A 16778-nucleotide genomic window follows, 5' to 3' on the forward strand; every position below is an offset into this window, starting at 1 on the left:
CAGAGTTTTGATTGGCTTAGCAGCCATGGGATAACAGTCATTATTAAAAACTGAATCATTGTATAATGCAATTCGATGGATTTGATTGGCAATATTTCTTGATTGTTTTTAATAAAACAATTATTCCACTTGTGCTTGTTGGATATTAGATGATTATAGCCAACTCGGCGCTACACGCCTCGTTGGCTATCTATCATCTCATATCCAGCGCGCGCTCGTGGAATAATTGTTAATTATACCATACTTGAGAAATATTAGTCATTAGATCGTCTTCTGGTTGTTCTTGCAAAATGAGATCAATAAGATCTAACATCATTTCTTGGTTGTTTTTAATAAAACAATTAGATTATTCGATTTGCGTTCGCGCTTGTTGGCTATCTATCATCTGATATCTAACGCGTCCTCTTCGAATTATTAGTAGAGACTTTAAGCATCGACGACGGGAACGGCAACGGCGACGGAGAAACCGAGGAAAGACTGAGGAGAGGACGCGGTTGCGTCGCGAAATTGGAAGCAGTTAAGCAGGCGCAATAGGACGACAACTTCCCTCGAAGAGGATTAAATACGATGAGCGCTTTCCATTCACCAAAACTTTTCGATTTGAATTTTCGGAAATTTCGGTCTCGAATGGAACGGGCTTATGCTCGGTCGGTTTCCACTTTTCGGGAACAGCTGTTCAAAAAGGTTGTCCTACATTTTCGAAAATCTTTTGCGGAAAAGATGCTGTTCCATTCGATTCCCACCCGAAATTTTTGTAATTTTTCGTCGAATTGAAAGCACCCATCGAGTCTTCGTTAAAAGAAGTCAGAAATCGATTTTAATAATGAAATAACCGATGAAGAATTTTTACTGCTGTTAACGAGAACGTGTTTGTCGCAGTTGCAGTTTTCCGATGTATAAACAATTCAGACCATTTGATATATTTTTAGGTCGTAATAAAAATCACCGATATAACTAGAAATAGCAACTAGATTAACATTAATTTACTTCAAATGTTCTGCATCGAAGGCTGGGATTTCAAGAAACGCTTTAGCAGTGCGAGCACGCGTGAGAATTTCGTTATCTTTACATCTAAAAACCTACGATATGACACAGTGGTTTGTGGTTTGGATGCTATTTTTGAGCAACATAGACTGTTTATTTTTCTCCAGCTAAAATGTAAATTAAAAGTTCTAGTTTGTCTTGTTTTGAATAAGAAAAAGTAATGTTACACTGATGTTAGAGAGAAACATCGATAATTAGTGTCAGACACGCAAGTCATTTCACTAGTCCCACTAGCTTTCTGTTTTGTAACAGCCGACTGATGAAGTTATTATAGTTTCGGAAAGAATAAAACAAAAACTCAACGCCTACTTTTCCTACGGTTGCCTTAAGTGCCAAGCAATATTAAAAATATCATTTTTTCGGGGCGAAACGGAGGTAAAATATGTGATATGTTACTCACGTTTTCGAGCAACGCCAAACGAAGCTTTCTCACGTCGGGCCCCGGAGCAGAACGTCTAGATATTTCCCGCCAGACATGCGCAATGTGACATTTGGGTTTTCCCTCACAATCTCACGTCGCCGTTGCCGTTCCCGTCGTCGATGCTTAAAGTCTCTAGTGACTTTACGAACCAGAACGCAATGCAGCCTGAAACGTCACCGGAAGTAATTTGGTCACCAAGTGCTTCACTGCGCATGCTTGGCGCTGAATCGCAGCGCGTCTTCTTCACGTTCAGAACACGAGGTTTGAACTTGCAGCGTTTCCAGAAAACGTAAGTAGTTACTGCTGAATTTGACCTAGAATTCAATTTACTTTTTCTACCTGATAGGCAAAGCTGTTTTCCTAAGTCCATGAAAATGTTACTTATTGCAACAAATACCAAACAAACATTTTAATTTGCCATTTACTGTAGGTCAATTGTTTTACCGTTATGATCAATGAACAAGACCCGCCGAGTTCGATAACAAAGTCGAAAGCTGGCAAGTAAGTCTAATTTTTGTTTATTAGAAGATTCAATTGCCCGGTCTGCTTAACTATAAGATTAAGGTGAGTTTAAACTTTATGTTTATGTTCTTCATTGAAAAAAAAACTAAAACAGATTGGGGTTTTTCTTTCACGCAGTAATGTGATGTACTGGACAAGCGAGCACGATGTCCTGTTATGCAGAGAGGTTGTTTCCGAGAATCCGTACAAAACAAGAAAAGGTTCGTCGCAAAGAAGCGAAATTTGGGATAGAATAGCCAACACTTTGAATACCTGTCCTAAGCCTGTCTTTGCTGTGGATAAACGGTCCGTAAGGGATCATGTGGGTATTTTAATAAACCGAATCAAAAAGAAACTGAGAGCTGAGGAAAGGAGCTCGGGCATCGCGCCGCCTGAGCCCACAGAACTTGAAAGCTTGGTGGAAGAAATTTTGGCGCTCGAAGAAACAGCGGATGCAGAAATGAAAGAGGACGACGAAAGTGTGAAAGGAAAGGCTGAAAAAGATAAGGCAAAGGCCACAGATATGAGACTTAAAGCACTTGAGAAAGTGTCGGAGACGATGAAGAGACACTCAGGCGAAAATGATCAGGAAAAAGTAAAGAAACGAGAACGGAGAAGTGGCAGCGAGACCATGTTATTCCTGTCCCAAAAAGCGGAAAAAGACCAGGAACTTAAACTTGAGGAACTCCAGCTGAAAAAGGAGCAACACGATTTGGATGCAAAACGTCTACAGGCGAGCATTGACCAGCAACGCCAATTTCAGCAACAACAAAGTGAAATGATGCGGCTGATGCAAGAACAACAACAGCAGCAGCAGCAGCAACTCTTGGCATCACAACAACTGATGTTGAGGCAGCAACAAGATCAAACTAAAGCACTGATGAGTTTGTTGGACAAATTTGTGAACAAATAGTCACCTAATTCACTGAAAGTTCACCCGTGTTGCTGGTAACTGTCGTTTGATTTTGAACTGTGTAATTACAAACCAGTTTGTATATTTTATTAACTTTTGTCCATGTTTTGACAAGAGTCACGACCAACGTTTTCTGTCAGCGATCAGAGTTTGTATTTCAACAGTGGCACCGCATTTTTCTTGTGCTGAGGAGCCCGCCTTTCGTTATTTTCTTTCATTATTGTTATCTCATTGGATGGCAGACTCGTTGCATTAAAATTGCTCTTTATGTTTTTGACATATTAGAAATATTTTCTGGCTAGAATAGTAAATAATTTGTTTGAAAATTTGTATTCTGGTTCCTAAACTGCAATAAAATTCACAATTTTCAGTCTGCTATGAAAGCAACTACTGATACTTTATGTATTCGAAAACAGATTTTAAGCAACTCCCTAGGATAAAAAGGCTCGGGAATCTAGAAGAGGGAGTATGTTGAGGGGCTGATGAGGCAAACCTTATCCCAAGAATAACTGCAGGCCAAATATTAAGCTCATATTTTTTAACAGTACTCTTTACTAAAATCAATGGAATTTTTACAATCCAATCAAGTTGTATTTAAAAAATTGTGAGTCTTTTCAGCCCAAAGGCTCTGGTCATTAATAACTAAAAAGCAGGGAAACGGGTGGGGGTGGGTGGTCCGCATGTTGGCGTAACAATTTTATGTTACTGCATTAGACTCGATATATTTTTCTCTGACTTGGAAACTGATAAAACTACTTGTTCATTATTTTTCTCCTTCCCCGTTGTGTTATAATGACCACAGTACAAATCTATGGCTGTATAACCTTTTGAAAATGAGTAATAATTGCAGAATGCCCCCATTAAGGATCTTGAGTCTTGTGCACATACTCTTGGTAGTTTGGAAATGGGAATGCACTGTAACAATGAAATTATCTGAAATTGGGGAGATTCCATTCTGCAATCTAGTCAAAAGAGAATTACGAACAAGTTAGTAGCTGAACACTGTTATATCCAAAGGTCATGAATTTGGTTCTCTCTCTGTTGTCTTCAGAAACCTAATTGAAATAGTCATTTATTAGGGGTGGATCTATTCCAAAAAACTTCGAAGTACTTGATTGATAAAGACAACTGTGAGCGTTTCTCAAGAGCGCACACACAATGTACATTTTACCAACAGGACTTAAGCCGATTTTTAAGTTTTTCTTGAAATCTAGGAATGCAAAGTAGTTCACAATGTCCCCAAATAGCCATTCTACCGAAACTCTGACTTGGCTCATGGCCTTATTGAACTGTTGCTCTGCTGGTGTCAAATGAGCGCCTTTGAAGGGTCCTTGTAAATGGATACGCAAAGGGTATGCGGGGTCGCCATAAACGCATAAGGGTGTCCCATCCGGTGCAAACGAGTACTGCGATAATTCTTGCAGAAGTCCTGAGTCGACCAGCATACCACTATCGTGTCTCCTGCCCTCGACTGGACCAAACAGACTTGCGATAAGCCCATTAGGCGCAACTACGGACTGAAATTTTATCCCATGCACCCTTTTGTGTCCGTTATAGAGAATTCTCTGGTTTTGATCTGGCTTACATAAGGGTCTCACTGTTCCATCTATGAAACCCCAACAGTTTTCAAGTGGAGCTCCTTTATCATGTATAGTGGCAGCAAAATGACTGAGACGGTCCCTGGAAAGCCATGGTTGATTTAAATTTGCGAGTAGGTGGCTATATTCATCGAAAATATAGTCCATCATTCGGTTTGTAATCATGCAAAGTTGTGGTACTGGTCTCCCGAATCGAGCTACCATATCTGCAAATCGACACGGATATGCAAAACGCTTCAACAACACACTTAAAGCCTCCATTCCGTCCACAAGAACGCCATTGGGGCATTTCATTATATTTGGAATACCAAGAACTTCTTCGAGTAAATAAATATCGTTCTTAAAAAAGCGAAACTCAGCCTTACACTCATCATCTGTCAAAGAATCAAGATCGAAGCGACCATACTTCCAATAAGGAAATTCGAGATTTTCAGAGGAATTTAAATCGTACAACAGGGCAAACTCTGTATCATCAATGCTTCCATCTTGATAGGCAAACAATAAAGCTTCCCTTGCCTCTCTGAATGTTGCCATTTTATGATGTTTATACCAGCTATAAAACGAAAACTTGTTTGTCAACTGATTTTAAAGGATTTGCAACGCTCTGCCTCTGGGCTGTCGTCGCATTCGCATTCGTAACTTTGTTTTTCCCGCGCTCGTGACGGCGTTCTCTCCCCGGGCCCTTCTCGGTTTCGGTGTTTCCAAACTGCGTTGCGTTCTGGTTCGTAAAGTCCCCATTTTTAAATATCTTCGATCGGAAGAGTCGCATGAAATAGGTGGCGAAAATTTATGCGGCTTTTAATACAAATGTTTGTTTTGGTAAGTTAATGGTATTTCTCATAAGCCTGCGTCTGCATAACAAAGCACCAGATATTCCAGTCAATCTTGTCGTCCATGAACTCGCGGCCAAAGTGATGCCGTGCGCCACGATGACTGTAATCTCGTGGTGACTGTTACATCAGTGCGGTAGGCTTATGATTAGCACATTGGCCTGTGAATTCTGAATAACGAATATTACCGAGGAATGTGCGAAGACGATCCGATCATCTCTTCAACATCAGCAGAATTTGCCATCACCGACTATTTTGGAAAATCTTGAAGATAGGACCACCCAATCCTTGCTTTCGTTCGTGTTGCTGGTTCGTGTCTTACTCGCACGCGTTTTCCCGCGCTTGACCCCAGTTACTTGTATTCGTCAGGGGCACCCAACGACAGTTTTCTCTCAAATCCTTTGAAACGCAATTTTACGCTATCTGGAGAGCCTGGTCCAATTCAGGCTGCGCTTATATTTTTATCTGTTCGGTCATTCTAGGGGAACTTGAGTCTTTTCGAAATCACTCAGGGCATTTTTGTCCATCTCTCGAAAACCTTAGGTCTTATTGCCTTTCCGAAAATCTTAGCTGACCTTTCTTCGGGACCCGAAACCAAATTTTTGTCAAACCGAAAACAATGGGCCTTAAATTTCCCATATCACGAACGTTCCAGGTGAAAATTCCCTTTAGAAAATTTTAGGGGATTAAGGACCTTCCGAACAGATAATTTACCCAAGCGATCCGTTGGGTGCCCCTGATTCGTTTTCAGTTCTGATCAGTCCATTGGTTTTTTTAATCTTTGTTGTGACTGATTAGAGTGATTACTTTAGTGCTGTCATTACAGCGCTCTCTTAAGAACAGCTCCAATTATCGATTCTCTATTTCACACTACTAGCTCCATATAACCTTCTCTTACCGTCCTCGTCGGTTTGTACCACAACTTCTTGGCTAATAACTCCCCAGCCCACCCTGGTGGAGCCCAACACTCTGATTCCATATTTGGTGTACTTCTGCAGCCCTGTCAGTTCCAGACCCGTCTGTGTAGGCCCCACCTCAATGTCCCTACACGCGTCCTGTGACTCGTTCATGGCTCGATACAAAACAAAGAAGGCAACCAGGAGTCCATGTACGTACTTTTGAGGTATAGGCTTCCAGTTGACTTTGATAGTCGTTGAACTCGTGTTGTAGACAGTTGTAAGTGTTGGAGGCTTACTCGGTCCTGACGACAACAGACAGAAAGAAGGCAGGGTGTTTAAAGGAACACTTCCACGGAGATTTCTTTGAGTTTTGGTCGAAACTGTGCAAATATTTGACAAAGTACCTTTTCGCTAACATCAAATTGCTCTTAGATCAACGAGAAGAAAATGTTAAGTGATTTCTCCTGGGAAGAACAAACTATAAAATCAATTTTTTAGCGATTTCTCCAAAATACACTGAACGAACTTCGCCAATTTTTTCAAGTTGCAATCCATTTCAATCTTGGCCATCCGCGGCCAAGGATAATTAACACTAGTTTCTGTGTAGTGGTAGGGTTATTGTTAACAAAACTGAACCATTATTTTAACGATTCCGTAGATACAAATATGTTTTTGGCTATTCAAAGTGACACCACAAATAGATGACACTACCCCTTTAAGACTGTGAAAGGCTTAGTCAGTAAACATTTATTCTTCTTCGTATAGAACAGGGCACAACAAATTCTATCTCGGGTACTTACGATCCTCTGTAGTAGAAACAGTGAAGAACCTTGCTCTTACACCGTTCCCTTTCGACGTGTAAGCTAAAATCGTGATGTCATACTCAGTGTATTTTGTCAAGTTCTTCAGTTCGGTGGCGGTGGATTCTGCGGACACGTTCTTCGTTTTAAGCTTCTCTTGGCTGAAGGATTTCTTGTACAGTATTCGATACCCGCGAATGATGCCGTTTTGGTGGTTCGCGGGGACTGGGCGCCAGTGCACGAAGAGACTTGTTGATGTGGAGTTGTCCTTGGCAACGGTCACATTCTGTGGTGGCCGAGAGGGAACTTGAGACAGAAAGGCTGAAGTTAAGGCTAATTTACACGTACATCGGGTCGATTGACCCTTTAAACAGTGATCGGCATTAAAATTTTTCCTTGTAATATTATACACTTAATGTATGGTCCCGAGGGAAACAGTTAGTTTTGTTTTCCCGAGAGTCCTGATCGTCTCGGGAAACATCAGGACTAGAGGGAAAAAACAAAACTAACTAGTTTCCCGAGGGACCATACATTAAGTGCTTTGTTATATATTTAGACTTTCCCTTCAACATCACAGCAAAACAAACAAACAACTGCGAGGGCAACAACTGCGGAATTGTATCCCGGTCGGGATACATTTGTATTTGATCGAGGGCACGTGACCAAGAATTAACCTATCACAGTGCTCGTTTTGTTGAGTGGAAGTCTAGGTATATAACAATCATATGTGCGTTGAGTTTGTTGTTGGTTCTCGTCTTTGCTCCTAGAGGTTTTTCCCCGGGTTCTCCAGTTTTCCCCTCTCCTCAAAAACCAACATTTCCAATTTCCAATTCGATCTGGAATCCGAGGGCCACAGGTTTGTCAGTCGCAACAGACTGTTAAGTGTCACCCTCATTAAACAAAGTTGATTTATGATTTAGGGGAGCAGGGATGGCGCAGTGGTGAGAGCACTCGCCTCGCCCAATGTGGCCTGGGTTCATTGTTGGTTCTCGTCCTTGCTCCGAGAGGTTTTCCTCCAGGTACTCCGAATTTCCCCTCTCCTCAAAAACCAACGCTTCTAAATTCCAATTCGACTTGGAAAGTGTCTCCAATTAGTGTTCTACGCTAAAGACATTGACACTAAAATAAAGTGATTTATGTATATTTTGAAATCCTCTCTTACGTACCATCCTCGTTTGTTGTGAACTTTAGAGCTTTGGACAATGTTCCGTTGCCCTTTCTTGTGAAAGCTCCAACTTGTACAACGTAAGTACCATACTTCTTCAGGCCAGTAATGGTGACACCAGTATTATTAGCTCCAACTAAGATTGTTTTCCAGTCCTCATGGCTTCCCCCCTCCACGCGTCGATAAACAACGAGGTAACCTAGCAACCGCCCGTGAATGTACCGTTGCGGCAGAGGTTCCCAGTCCACCAGGATGCTGGTTGAGCTGGTGTCGTTAATCTTGGTTCTGTTTGGCGCTTTACTGGGAACTGTGGAGTTGGAAAGAGAGAGTGAAAGATGGCGTGATAAGCTTTTAAATTGCCAATGAAGACGCTATTTTATTAATAGCTGTCTAAAACTGCAGCAATTGTTTTGTGTGCCAATGACGGAGTTCAAAATCGCAGTAGCAATGAGTTCACTTTCTCTTTGCTTGTTTAATTCAATTTTATATACTTCTCCCTATAAGTCACCCAATAAAGCTTAAAAAGTTGATAGTACTAGTTGTTCAAAAAGATAAACAAAATTTGGTAATGAAAAGGTGGTGATTTTTCGTCGTGTTACAGTACACTCGGGAGCTGCTAATTTGATTGGCCCCTAGTGTTGCAATCGTATTGTGTTTAGGACTAGTTTGGAAGGAGGGGGGGGGGGGGCTTTCTTTTGTTGTTTTGGTATATACTTCTCGAAGAGTATCAAACCAATACTGTTAGACGTCTCCAGAGCTGTTACACGACCCAATAACAGTTTTGTATATCAGATGTTCATGCGTCTCTTGACTTCGCGCGTTCGTCATTTCAGTAACAAAGTTTGGCTCGCGGCAAAGACTGAAAAACGGAAGAATTTAACTTCAGGTTTCGTATTCCATTTTGTCACTAATGTGTGAGTATCTCACCTATCTTATATTGATCGTGTATTTGGATCTCGGCGTCTAGTGAGAACATCAAATTTGTTTATAAATTGCATAAGCTAGTAGCTCGTGTCCGGCATTTTGGATGCCACATTGGAGAAAAGAGTGAGAACCTTTTTAAACGGCTCAAACGGCTGTCACTTTTCAGAAATATAGTTTGAACTATACGCGCGTTACGTGACTGTCCGAAATACACAAGGCAGTTGTTAGCTAGAAACTATAACTTGATGTGTCCCAGTTACAAGAGGGAATCGGAAAGGGGCAGAACTTTCCCTGTTAGCGGCATAAAAGAAGGAAACTATCTGGGTGTGAGAATAAATGAGATACGTTATTGTTTAATTACGAAGTACTTCGCAAGATATGAGATGAGGTCGACTTGTTTCGCCTTACCATATATATGACCATTCTGTAAAAGCATCGAAACTACTGTGTGATCTGATGTATTTGTAAGATCATCATCATCATCATCATCATCATCATCATCATCATCATCATCATCATCATCATCATCATCATCATCATCATCATTATCAACACCATTATCATTATCACTATCATCATCATCATCATCATCATCATCATCATCAAATATAAAAGGACTTACCATCTTCCTCTGTCCATACAATGACGTTATCGCTCGAGACGCCTTTCCCAACTTCATTAACCGCCGCCATGTTGATGACGTAACGAGTATACTTCTTTAGTCCGGTAATACGATGACTTGTTGCAGAGGGAGAAATATTGGCGATTTTTGTGAAGTTTTTCCTGCCCCGTGTTAAGTTAATGCTGTAGCCTAGTAAGACACCGTGGATGAATTTTGTTGGCAAGGGGTCCCATTCCACCAAGAGCTCTGTGGAACTTAGGTTCCGCGCCGTCACATTCGGAGGCGCGCCGTCTGGAACTGAAGAACAAATATTTTATACGTCAGCTTATTTATGGAACGCTGTCATTTGATACGATAAAAATCCGCGGGATTTAAGTCTCGGGATAACATTTCGCTGATCACCTTACAATCTTTATTCTTGTATGCACACGCAAGGAAAAACGCCATTCCATCTCCTTCCTTGTAAAGTACGAATATAGGATATTAACCCGCGGGATTTCACGTCTTACTCGCGGGATTTTAAGTCCTAGGAATAAAATCCCGAGAACAAAATCCTTGTATGCGCACTTAGGAAGTACAGCATTAATAATAATAATAACAATCTTTATACAGGGAGCCCATATCACGAAAGTGATATTCAGTGGGGCCCAGTAAAAAATCCGGCCCTGTAAAAAAATCTGGTATAGTCCGGATATACGATAAAAACACGCGGGATTTCACGTCTTACTCGGGGGATTTTAATCTCAGGAATAAAATCCCGAAAACAAAATCCTTGTATGCGCACTTAGGGAAGTACACCATTCCATCTCCTTTCTTGTATATTCCGGATATACGATAAAAAACCCGCCGGATTTCGAGTCTTACTCGTGGGATTTTTAGTCTTGGTGATCAACTTACCATCTTTATCAGTGTATGTGCACACAGGGTAGGACGCTATTCCATCTCCTCGTCTGTTATACCCCATGATTCGCACACAGTACATGGTATAAATACTAAGATTCTTCAGTTCCGTGTATGTGTTTTCCTCTCCAGGTATGAGTCGATTCCACACCGTCCCTTCGTTATCCCTGAACATCAGCCGGTATCCAAGGATTTCCCCACCCCCTACCCTGTGAGGTCGGATCTTTTCCCAGGTGACTTTGAGGCTTCGTGAGCTGGTGTTGTGAACAATGATGTTTTCAGGTGCGTAACTTGGAACTAAAGATAAAGATTACAGTAAAAACTAACGATTAACTAATACAGCAGTAGCCCTTGATTACGCGGTTTTATATCGGGTAGACAAACACTTCGCAAAATGCAGCGACATAGCCGGACAAGTTTCGTAAAAATGAAATCCTGGAAATTTACGAACTGCGAACTGTAGATAGCAGGTAGTGGATTTTGGTGGCACAATTTGAGTAAAGTGCCTTACTGTATTTCTAAATTTTCTTCTCATTTATCTGTCGATTTGTTTTCCGCTGGACAGGTTTTAGATTCGCGGGAAATTCGTCAGACAAATGTATCGAAAAATTGAAAACAAAATTAGATGTTTCCTAGCACACCAACACCCCTCTAATTTGTTGGGTACAGTCACTTTTCAACGTGATTCATAAGCAACACACTTAAAGCAGTAAGAGCATAAGAGTATTACAAACTATCCTGGGCTTGATTCACGAAGCGTTGCAAAGTTAAGATGTATCGTAAGTACAGAGCCAAACCTGTATTAAGCGGCACCGTATCAAGCGGTCACCCTCTATCACGTGGTCGGTAGTCTCGACCTGTGTTAAACGGTCACTTTGTCAAAGTAAACTACTCAAATATGGTAACAAATAGCGTGCAGGGTAATTGAAATTCTATCGACCTACAATACTGACTGTAGGATCTTTGCGCTTAATGTTTTTTTAGTCCTTTCTTATACCCTGTTCTCCTTTGTCATACCATTTTATCGCTTCAGTTTCTTAACCAAGTACGTGATTTTGTGAGCACAAAAACTGTACTGACACTAAGTTTTCAAATGTTTTTATTACTTTCTGTTTGACGTGTACCCTGTGCGAGCGTATTAAGCTAGCCATTCCCCGAGGGTGACCGCTTAATACAGGTCGACCGTATTATTTATTAACGATAACCAATTGTTATCCCAACCAAAGATCATTGTTAAGAAACAGTGTTATTAACAATGTTGGATACATCTTAACCTAAAGCCCTGGTCAAACGGCGCATGATAATCAATGATAGTTGATGTTATTAAAAACTGGATCATTGTATAATGCAATTCTAGGGATTTGATTGGCTAAGCGGCCATGGTATATGAGCCATTATACCATGCCTGAGGAATAGCAACCATTGAAATGGTCTTGTGGTTGTTCTTGCTAAGCGAGACCAGCAAGATCTAACAATATTTTTTGATTTTTTTTAATAAAACAATTATTCCACTCGCGCTTGTTGGATATGAGTTGGCTATCTATCATTTCATATCCAACGCGCGCTCGTGGAATAATTGTTAATTAGTTCTTCCAACAATTGAAGGAAAACGAAGCAGGGAGTTGCTTTCTTTCGCATCGAAAAATCCATCCTTGCGATGTTTTGTTTGCGATGTTGACACTCGGCAGGTGCCTGACACTAGAGGCTCACGGTAAACTATCGTCAGTTATCACGAGTTTCTCCGAGTCGTTTGACCACCCGCTTGATGATAGTTGATGATAGTTTTGACTATCATCAACTATCATCGACTATCATGAGCCGTTTGACCAGGGCCTAAGAAAATCTGGCCTTAGTGGAAGACATCTTAGTTGTCTTACCATCGTTGCTGCTGAGGTAAAGAGTTTTAACAGGCAATAAGTACAGCATTTCTTTCCTCATAAGAGCATCTTGTAAATCGATGATGCCAGTGTAGTGTTTAGCCATGAATCCAAACTTAAGCACGCACTGAACACCAGGGCCGCTGAAAATAAACAGAAAATTAAACAGAAAACATCTTGAGCTAAGTTTAAGATACTTGCTGCAATCTTCTGTCGCATCTTTAGGCGCCTTTATACAACAAAATCAGTTTGAATTGTTTAACCGCGTTCTCACTCTCCAAAAACTATGTAAACTCTTGTTTTCTTACTTCAAACCTCCAAAACCTTTCATTTATAGAAAACTCCCAGCAGTCTGCTTTGGTTTTTCTTTACTGCGCTCTGTGATTGGTTGGCAAAAATCGCGCCATTTTCTCAACCAATGAGGACCACCCATCGTGACTTGCTCGCACGCTTTTTCCCGCTTTTGGCGCCCGTTACATGTGTTTGCTTCGAGCTCTGATTGGTTCATTGCGCTGTTTACGTCAATTGCGATTGGTCAGAGTAGTTAATTGGGTTTTGGTTTAACAACACTCAAATGAAAATTGTTCTAACTTTTATTTAGTTTACCTATCATCGCTCCCACACCATTTGATTTCGAGTGACTCCAAAGGTGAATTTTCGCCATAAATTTTATACACCTGGAAAAACAAAAGGGAAAAGGTACTAAGTAGTAACAAAATGCTCTTCCATCTTGAAACTTTTAAAGTTTGAGAACTGGGGATTATCACTCGGGCAAAATCTCGTGATATGCCCCGTATTGTGTCACGCGACTCATTTTAACCAGTCGCAAGCAAGCGAATAATTGACACTTATTCTCTGAAATCAGGTGAATAGTGGATTCGTGAACTCTAGTGATTTTGTGCGGCAGAAACATGAACAAAGGCAATATGCACCTTCTCTGAGGTGGGCAGTGATGAATTTTCGGAGATAATGAACTAATCAAATTGCTAAAAACGCAATGGTTGCTAAGCTGGTATATACTAACAAGTAATATTCAGTTAAAATTAAAATTCATTTAAAATTAATCTTACATGATACTTGATCTTTTCAGCCAACTCTTTGAAATCGTCACTTTCTCTGTCAAAAATGTCGGTGGTGAACTTCTCCTTTGTAAACGTAATGGCTGTTATGAAGCTTATCTCTGTTCAAAAATATGCATGTTAATGTTGGTAGTAGGACTGACTGTGATCTTAACGTCCGTTTAAACGGTTTCAACATTTGCCCAACATTCGCTCAACAAAAGTTGAACGGATGTTGGGTAAACGTTGGATGAACGGAGCGTACAAAAGGTTTCAACGCCATTCAACATTTTCAAGAACAAAGAAAATGTTGAATCGATGTTGAGTGAAAGTTTAAACCAATTTAAATTGGATTCAACGCACTTTCAACTAGCTTTCAACAATGTTGAACGACCTGTTCAAACGCCCCCGACATTTGATTCAACAACTGTGTTGAACGCATGTTGAAGAAAATGTTGAAACCGTTTAAAATGGGCCTCCACGAAAATCGCTTCACTGTATATAGTCCACAACGCAGCGCTTGTTTGGGTCTTCCTTACGTCTCGGGGAGGAGCGTGGCGTGACGACTCAAATAACGGCCGTGTAGAGAAGGTCTATTTCTTTGGTGGGGGGTGGGGGTGGGGGGTGGGGGTGTTCTCCTTCAAGTTTAATACCGGGGGGGTAGGGGCTCTCCATGACATTCTACCCCTTATCTATTCACACATCAAGTTTTACTTTTTCTACGTAGTTACATTAACCCTTTAAGCCCTAAAAGTGATCAACATAAAATTTCTCCTTGTAATATCAATGTTTATGCTCCCACACCATTTGATTTCGAGTGACTCCAAAGGTAGTTACATTAACCCTTTAAGCCCTAACAGTGATCAACATCAAATTTCTCCTTGTAATATCAATGTTTATGCAACCCCTGAGGTCACAGATGAGAGAGCTAGGCACCGGTGTACATGGCGTTTTTAGGATGAAGAGACGGCTAACCGACTCAAACTATGTCATCTGAACGTATATATCTGAAAATATAGTATCTTATTCCTGTAGTGCTCAAACCTTACCAGGACATTTGTTCGTATTACAACCTCGACTATCTCGTGCTGGTCCTAAACGTATGCAGTCACGTCCGTCATACTCAGGCCGTGGCTTATCGCAGTTTCTCGACCTCGCCTTGACACCGCCTCCGCAAGTCTTAGAACAAGGCGTGAACGCTGACCATTCCCCGTACCCACCGTCCACTGGACAAAACTTGGTATTACACAACCCAATCTTCTGAGGGGGTCCTAGACGAGTGCAGTCTTGACCACCGGCCTCGGGTGCGGGGTTTGTACAGTTGCGGGTCCTAAAATGAGTACCACCCCCACAGGATTTCGTGCATGGACTAAACTCAGACCAAGGTGTGTACCCTCCACTGACAGGACATGGATGCATGTTGCAAGGCTGGATGTCGTTTGGCGGACCTAAACGAGAACAATTTCTACCCTCCCCTTCCGGGGTTGGATTGTCGCATTTTCTAGTTCTAATTTTCTCCCCACCGCCGCAGGTTTTGCTGCAGATGCCGAACGGGCTCCAGTTGCTATAGTTACCATCAATGGGGCACACTTTAATAAAGCAAGAGAGAGTTTCCTGGGTAGGGCCAAAAATGGTGCAGTCTTTGCCGCCGTGTTGGGGTATCGGATTATTGCACAGTCTGCTGCGAGTTTTCATCCCGCTGTTACACGTTGCAGAGCAGGCGCTAAACTCAGACCAATTACCGTAACCTCCGTTAATCGGACATGGGTGGGTGTTGCAATCTGCAACCTCTTGATTCGGACCCAGGCCAGAACAGTTACGACCGCCATACTGAGGCCTGGGACTCGTACAAGTTCTGCGTCGATTTTTCTTGCCGCCCCCGCAGCTCGACGTACAAGAACTAAACTCAGTCCATTCTGAATAGTTGCCGTTTATCGGGCAATGTCTGAGAGAGCATGGTTCTGTCTGTGTAGACGGTCCAGGACAATCGTTGCCGCCATGTTGTGGTCGAGGGTTTGTGCAGGTTCGGTTCCTCGTTTTGATGCCCAAACCGCAGGAGACTGTGCACGAACTGAAGTCAGACCAGTTGGTGTAGTTACCATCAACTAGAAGAAATGAATCACTTCCGTCAATTCCTTGTGTGTATATCACTAACGTATCAGCTATTACGGCTAACACGATAGAATAAGTCAGCCACAGGGAAGAGCTTTAACCCTTGGTCAGAGCGAATCGCTCTGACTAAGGGTTAACGCTCGAAACGTTAGCACTCGAATCTCTTTACGGTGGCCAATTTACCTTTAGTTCTCAACTCTGTTGATAAACCAAACATTCGTTTCTACTCCCCACCGACGCAGCACCATGCACAGTTTCTTTAGAAACCAACCCTCTTATACATAATATATAGTCTATTTTGTCCTATCGATTTTTCGTTCAGCTGTTCTTGTTGTCTGCCTGCCCGTTCAGTTTTAACGTTCTTTTCGTCTTCCCGTCCTGCCGTCCTTCTGTTCTTTCGGCAATTCTTTTGTTCATCCATTCTTTATCTGTCTGTCTGTCTGTCTCTCTGTCTGTCCGTCTGCTTGTCTGTCTGTCTGTCTATTCGTTCATTCGTCTCCAAGTCCGTTTCTTGTCCGTTCGTCTGTCTGTATGTCCGCCTATGAGTTCGTTCGTTCGTTTTTTCCTTCGTTCAGAAAATGTTTTCCGTCAACAATTCGTTCGTGGGTTTGTTCGTTTGTTCTTTTGGTACTTTCCCTATTCTTGTTCAAACTCATTAATAATTCATCAAGCCAAAACAAAGCAAATCACTACCGTGAAGAAGGTTTAAAAATGTGATTTCAATTATCATAAAATTTTGTGAACTTTTGCTTCGAATTTCTCCAAGAATTATCAATAGTTTGAGAAGCTATATCAAACACTCGAAAGAGTGTTTCCTCCTTTTTCCAATCACCTCGAAGTTGGTCAAAAAAAAAAAAAAAAAAAACTCGGCTGCGCCTCGTTTTTCCAACCTACTTCTTGGTGTTTGGAAATCGGCGAAAACACTCTTCCTCGCGTTTGATTTATTACTTAGTTTGCTCAGTGTTAAATGTGCCTATTAATCCAACTCACAAAATCCACAGTAAATTAAATGTAGTAATGGAAATGCAACTATACTACAATAAGAAAGTCTGAATAAGTCAACGCCAATCGCAGTCATGTATGCAACTTAAGCAACTGCGAAAAGAAAGCCTGA

At 41.5% G+C, this 16778-nt stretch overlaps 3 protein-coding genes across 9 annotated transcripts in view; 1 reads left to right on the forward strand and 2 right to left on the reverse strand.

The window, feature by feature from the left end:
* LOC146481780 (uncharacterized) overlaps positions 1-16778 on the reverse strand; it is a 44925-nt gene that overhangs the window by 13956 nt on the left and 14191 nt on the right. For all 6 annotated transcript variants that reach the window (XR_014864315.1, XR_014864316.1, XM_085107820.1 and 3 more), the window contains exons 5-13: positions 14602-15657; positions 13565-13674; positions 13101-13171; positions 12495-12637; positions 10615-10914; positions 9718-10014; positions 8173-8478; positions 7007-7312; positions 6206-6508 (exon numbers count right to left, since the gene is read on the reverse strand). Coding sequence is in view for 4 of the 6 variants with exons in the window: in XM_085107820.1 (XP_084963946.1) it covers positions 6206-6508; positions 7007-7312; positions 8173-8478; positions 9718-10014; positions 10615-10914; positions 12495-12637; positions 13101-13171; positions 13565-13674; positions 14602-15657 (2892 nt within the window). In the remaining 2 variants the exon portion in view is untranslated. The remainder of the gene's footprint in view (positions 1-6205; positions 6509-7006; positions 7313-8172; positions 8479-9717; positions 10015-10614; positions 10915-12494; positions 12638-13100; positions 13172-13564; positions 13675-14601; positions 15658-16778) is intronic.
* LOC146481781 (uncharacterized) lies at positions 1598-3333 on the forward strand. Of its 2 annotated transcripts, XM_085107942.1 has the most exons (3): positions 1599-1754; positions 1896-1966; positions 2105-3333. In XM_085107942.1, exons 2-3 carry the CDS (start codon positions 1914-1916, stop codon positions 2877-2879), a joined length of 828 nt encoding a protein of 275 aa, XP_084964068.1. In that variant the 5' UTR covers positions 1599-1754; positions 1896-1913; the 3' UTR covers positions 2880-3333. The 2 variants fall into 2 exon arrangements, with proteins under 2 accessions (XP_084964067.1, XP_084964068.1); XM_085107941.1 differs by having other exon boundaries at positions 1598-1966.
* Positions 3514-5200, reverse strand: LOC146481782 (uncharacterized). The gene has a single exon (XM_085107931.1). The coding sequence runs from the start codon at positions 5009-5011 to the stop codon at positions 3935-3937; it is 1077 nt and encodes a 358-aa protein (XP_084964057.1). The 5' UTR covers positions 5012-5200; the 3' UTR covers positions 3514-3934.

Source organism: Pavona decussata, unplaced genomic scaffold (genome assembly GCF_977016875.1).
Source record: "Pavona decussata unplaced genomic scaffold, jaPavDecu1.1 SCAFFOLD_48, whole genome shotgun sequence".
Lineage (NCBI taxonomy): Eukaryota > Metazoa > Cnidaria > Anthozoa > Scleractinia > Agariciidae > Pavona > Pavona decussata.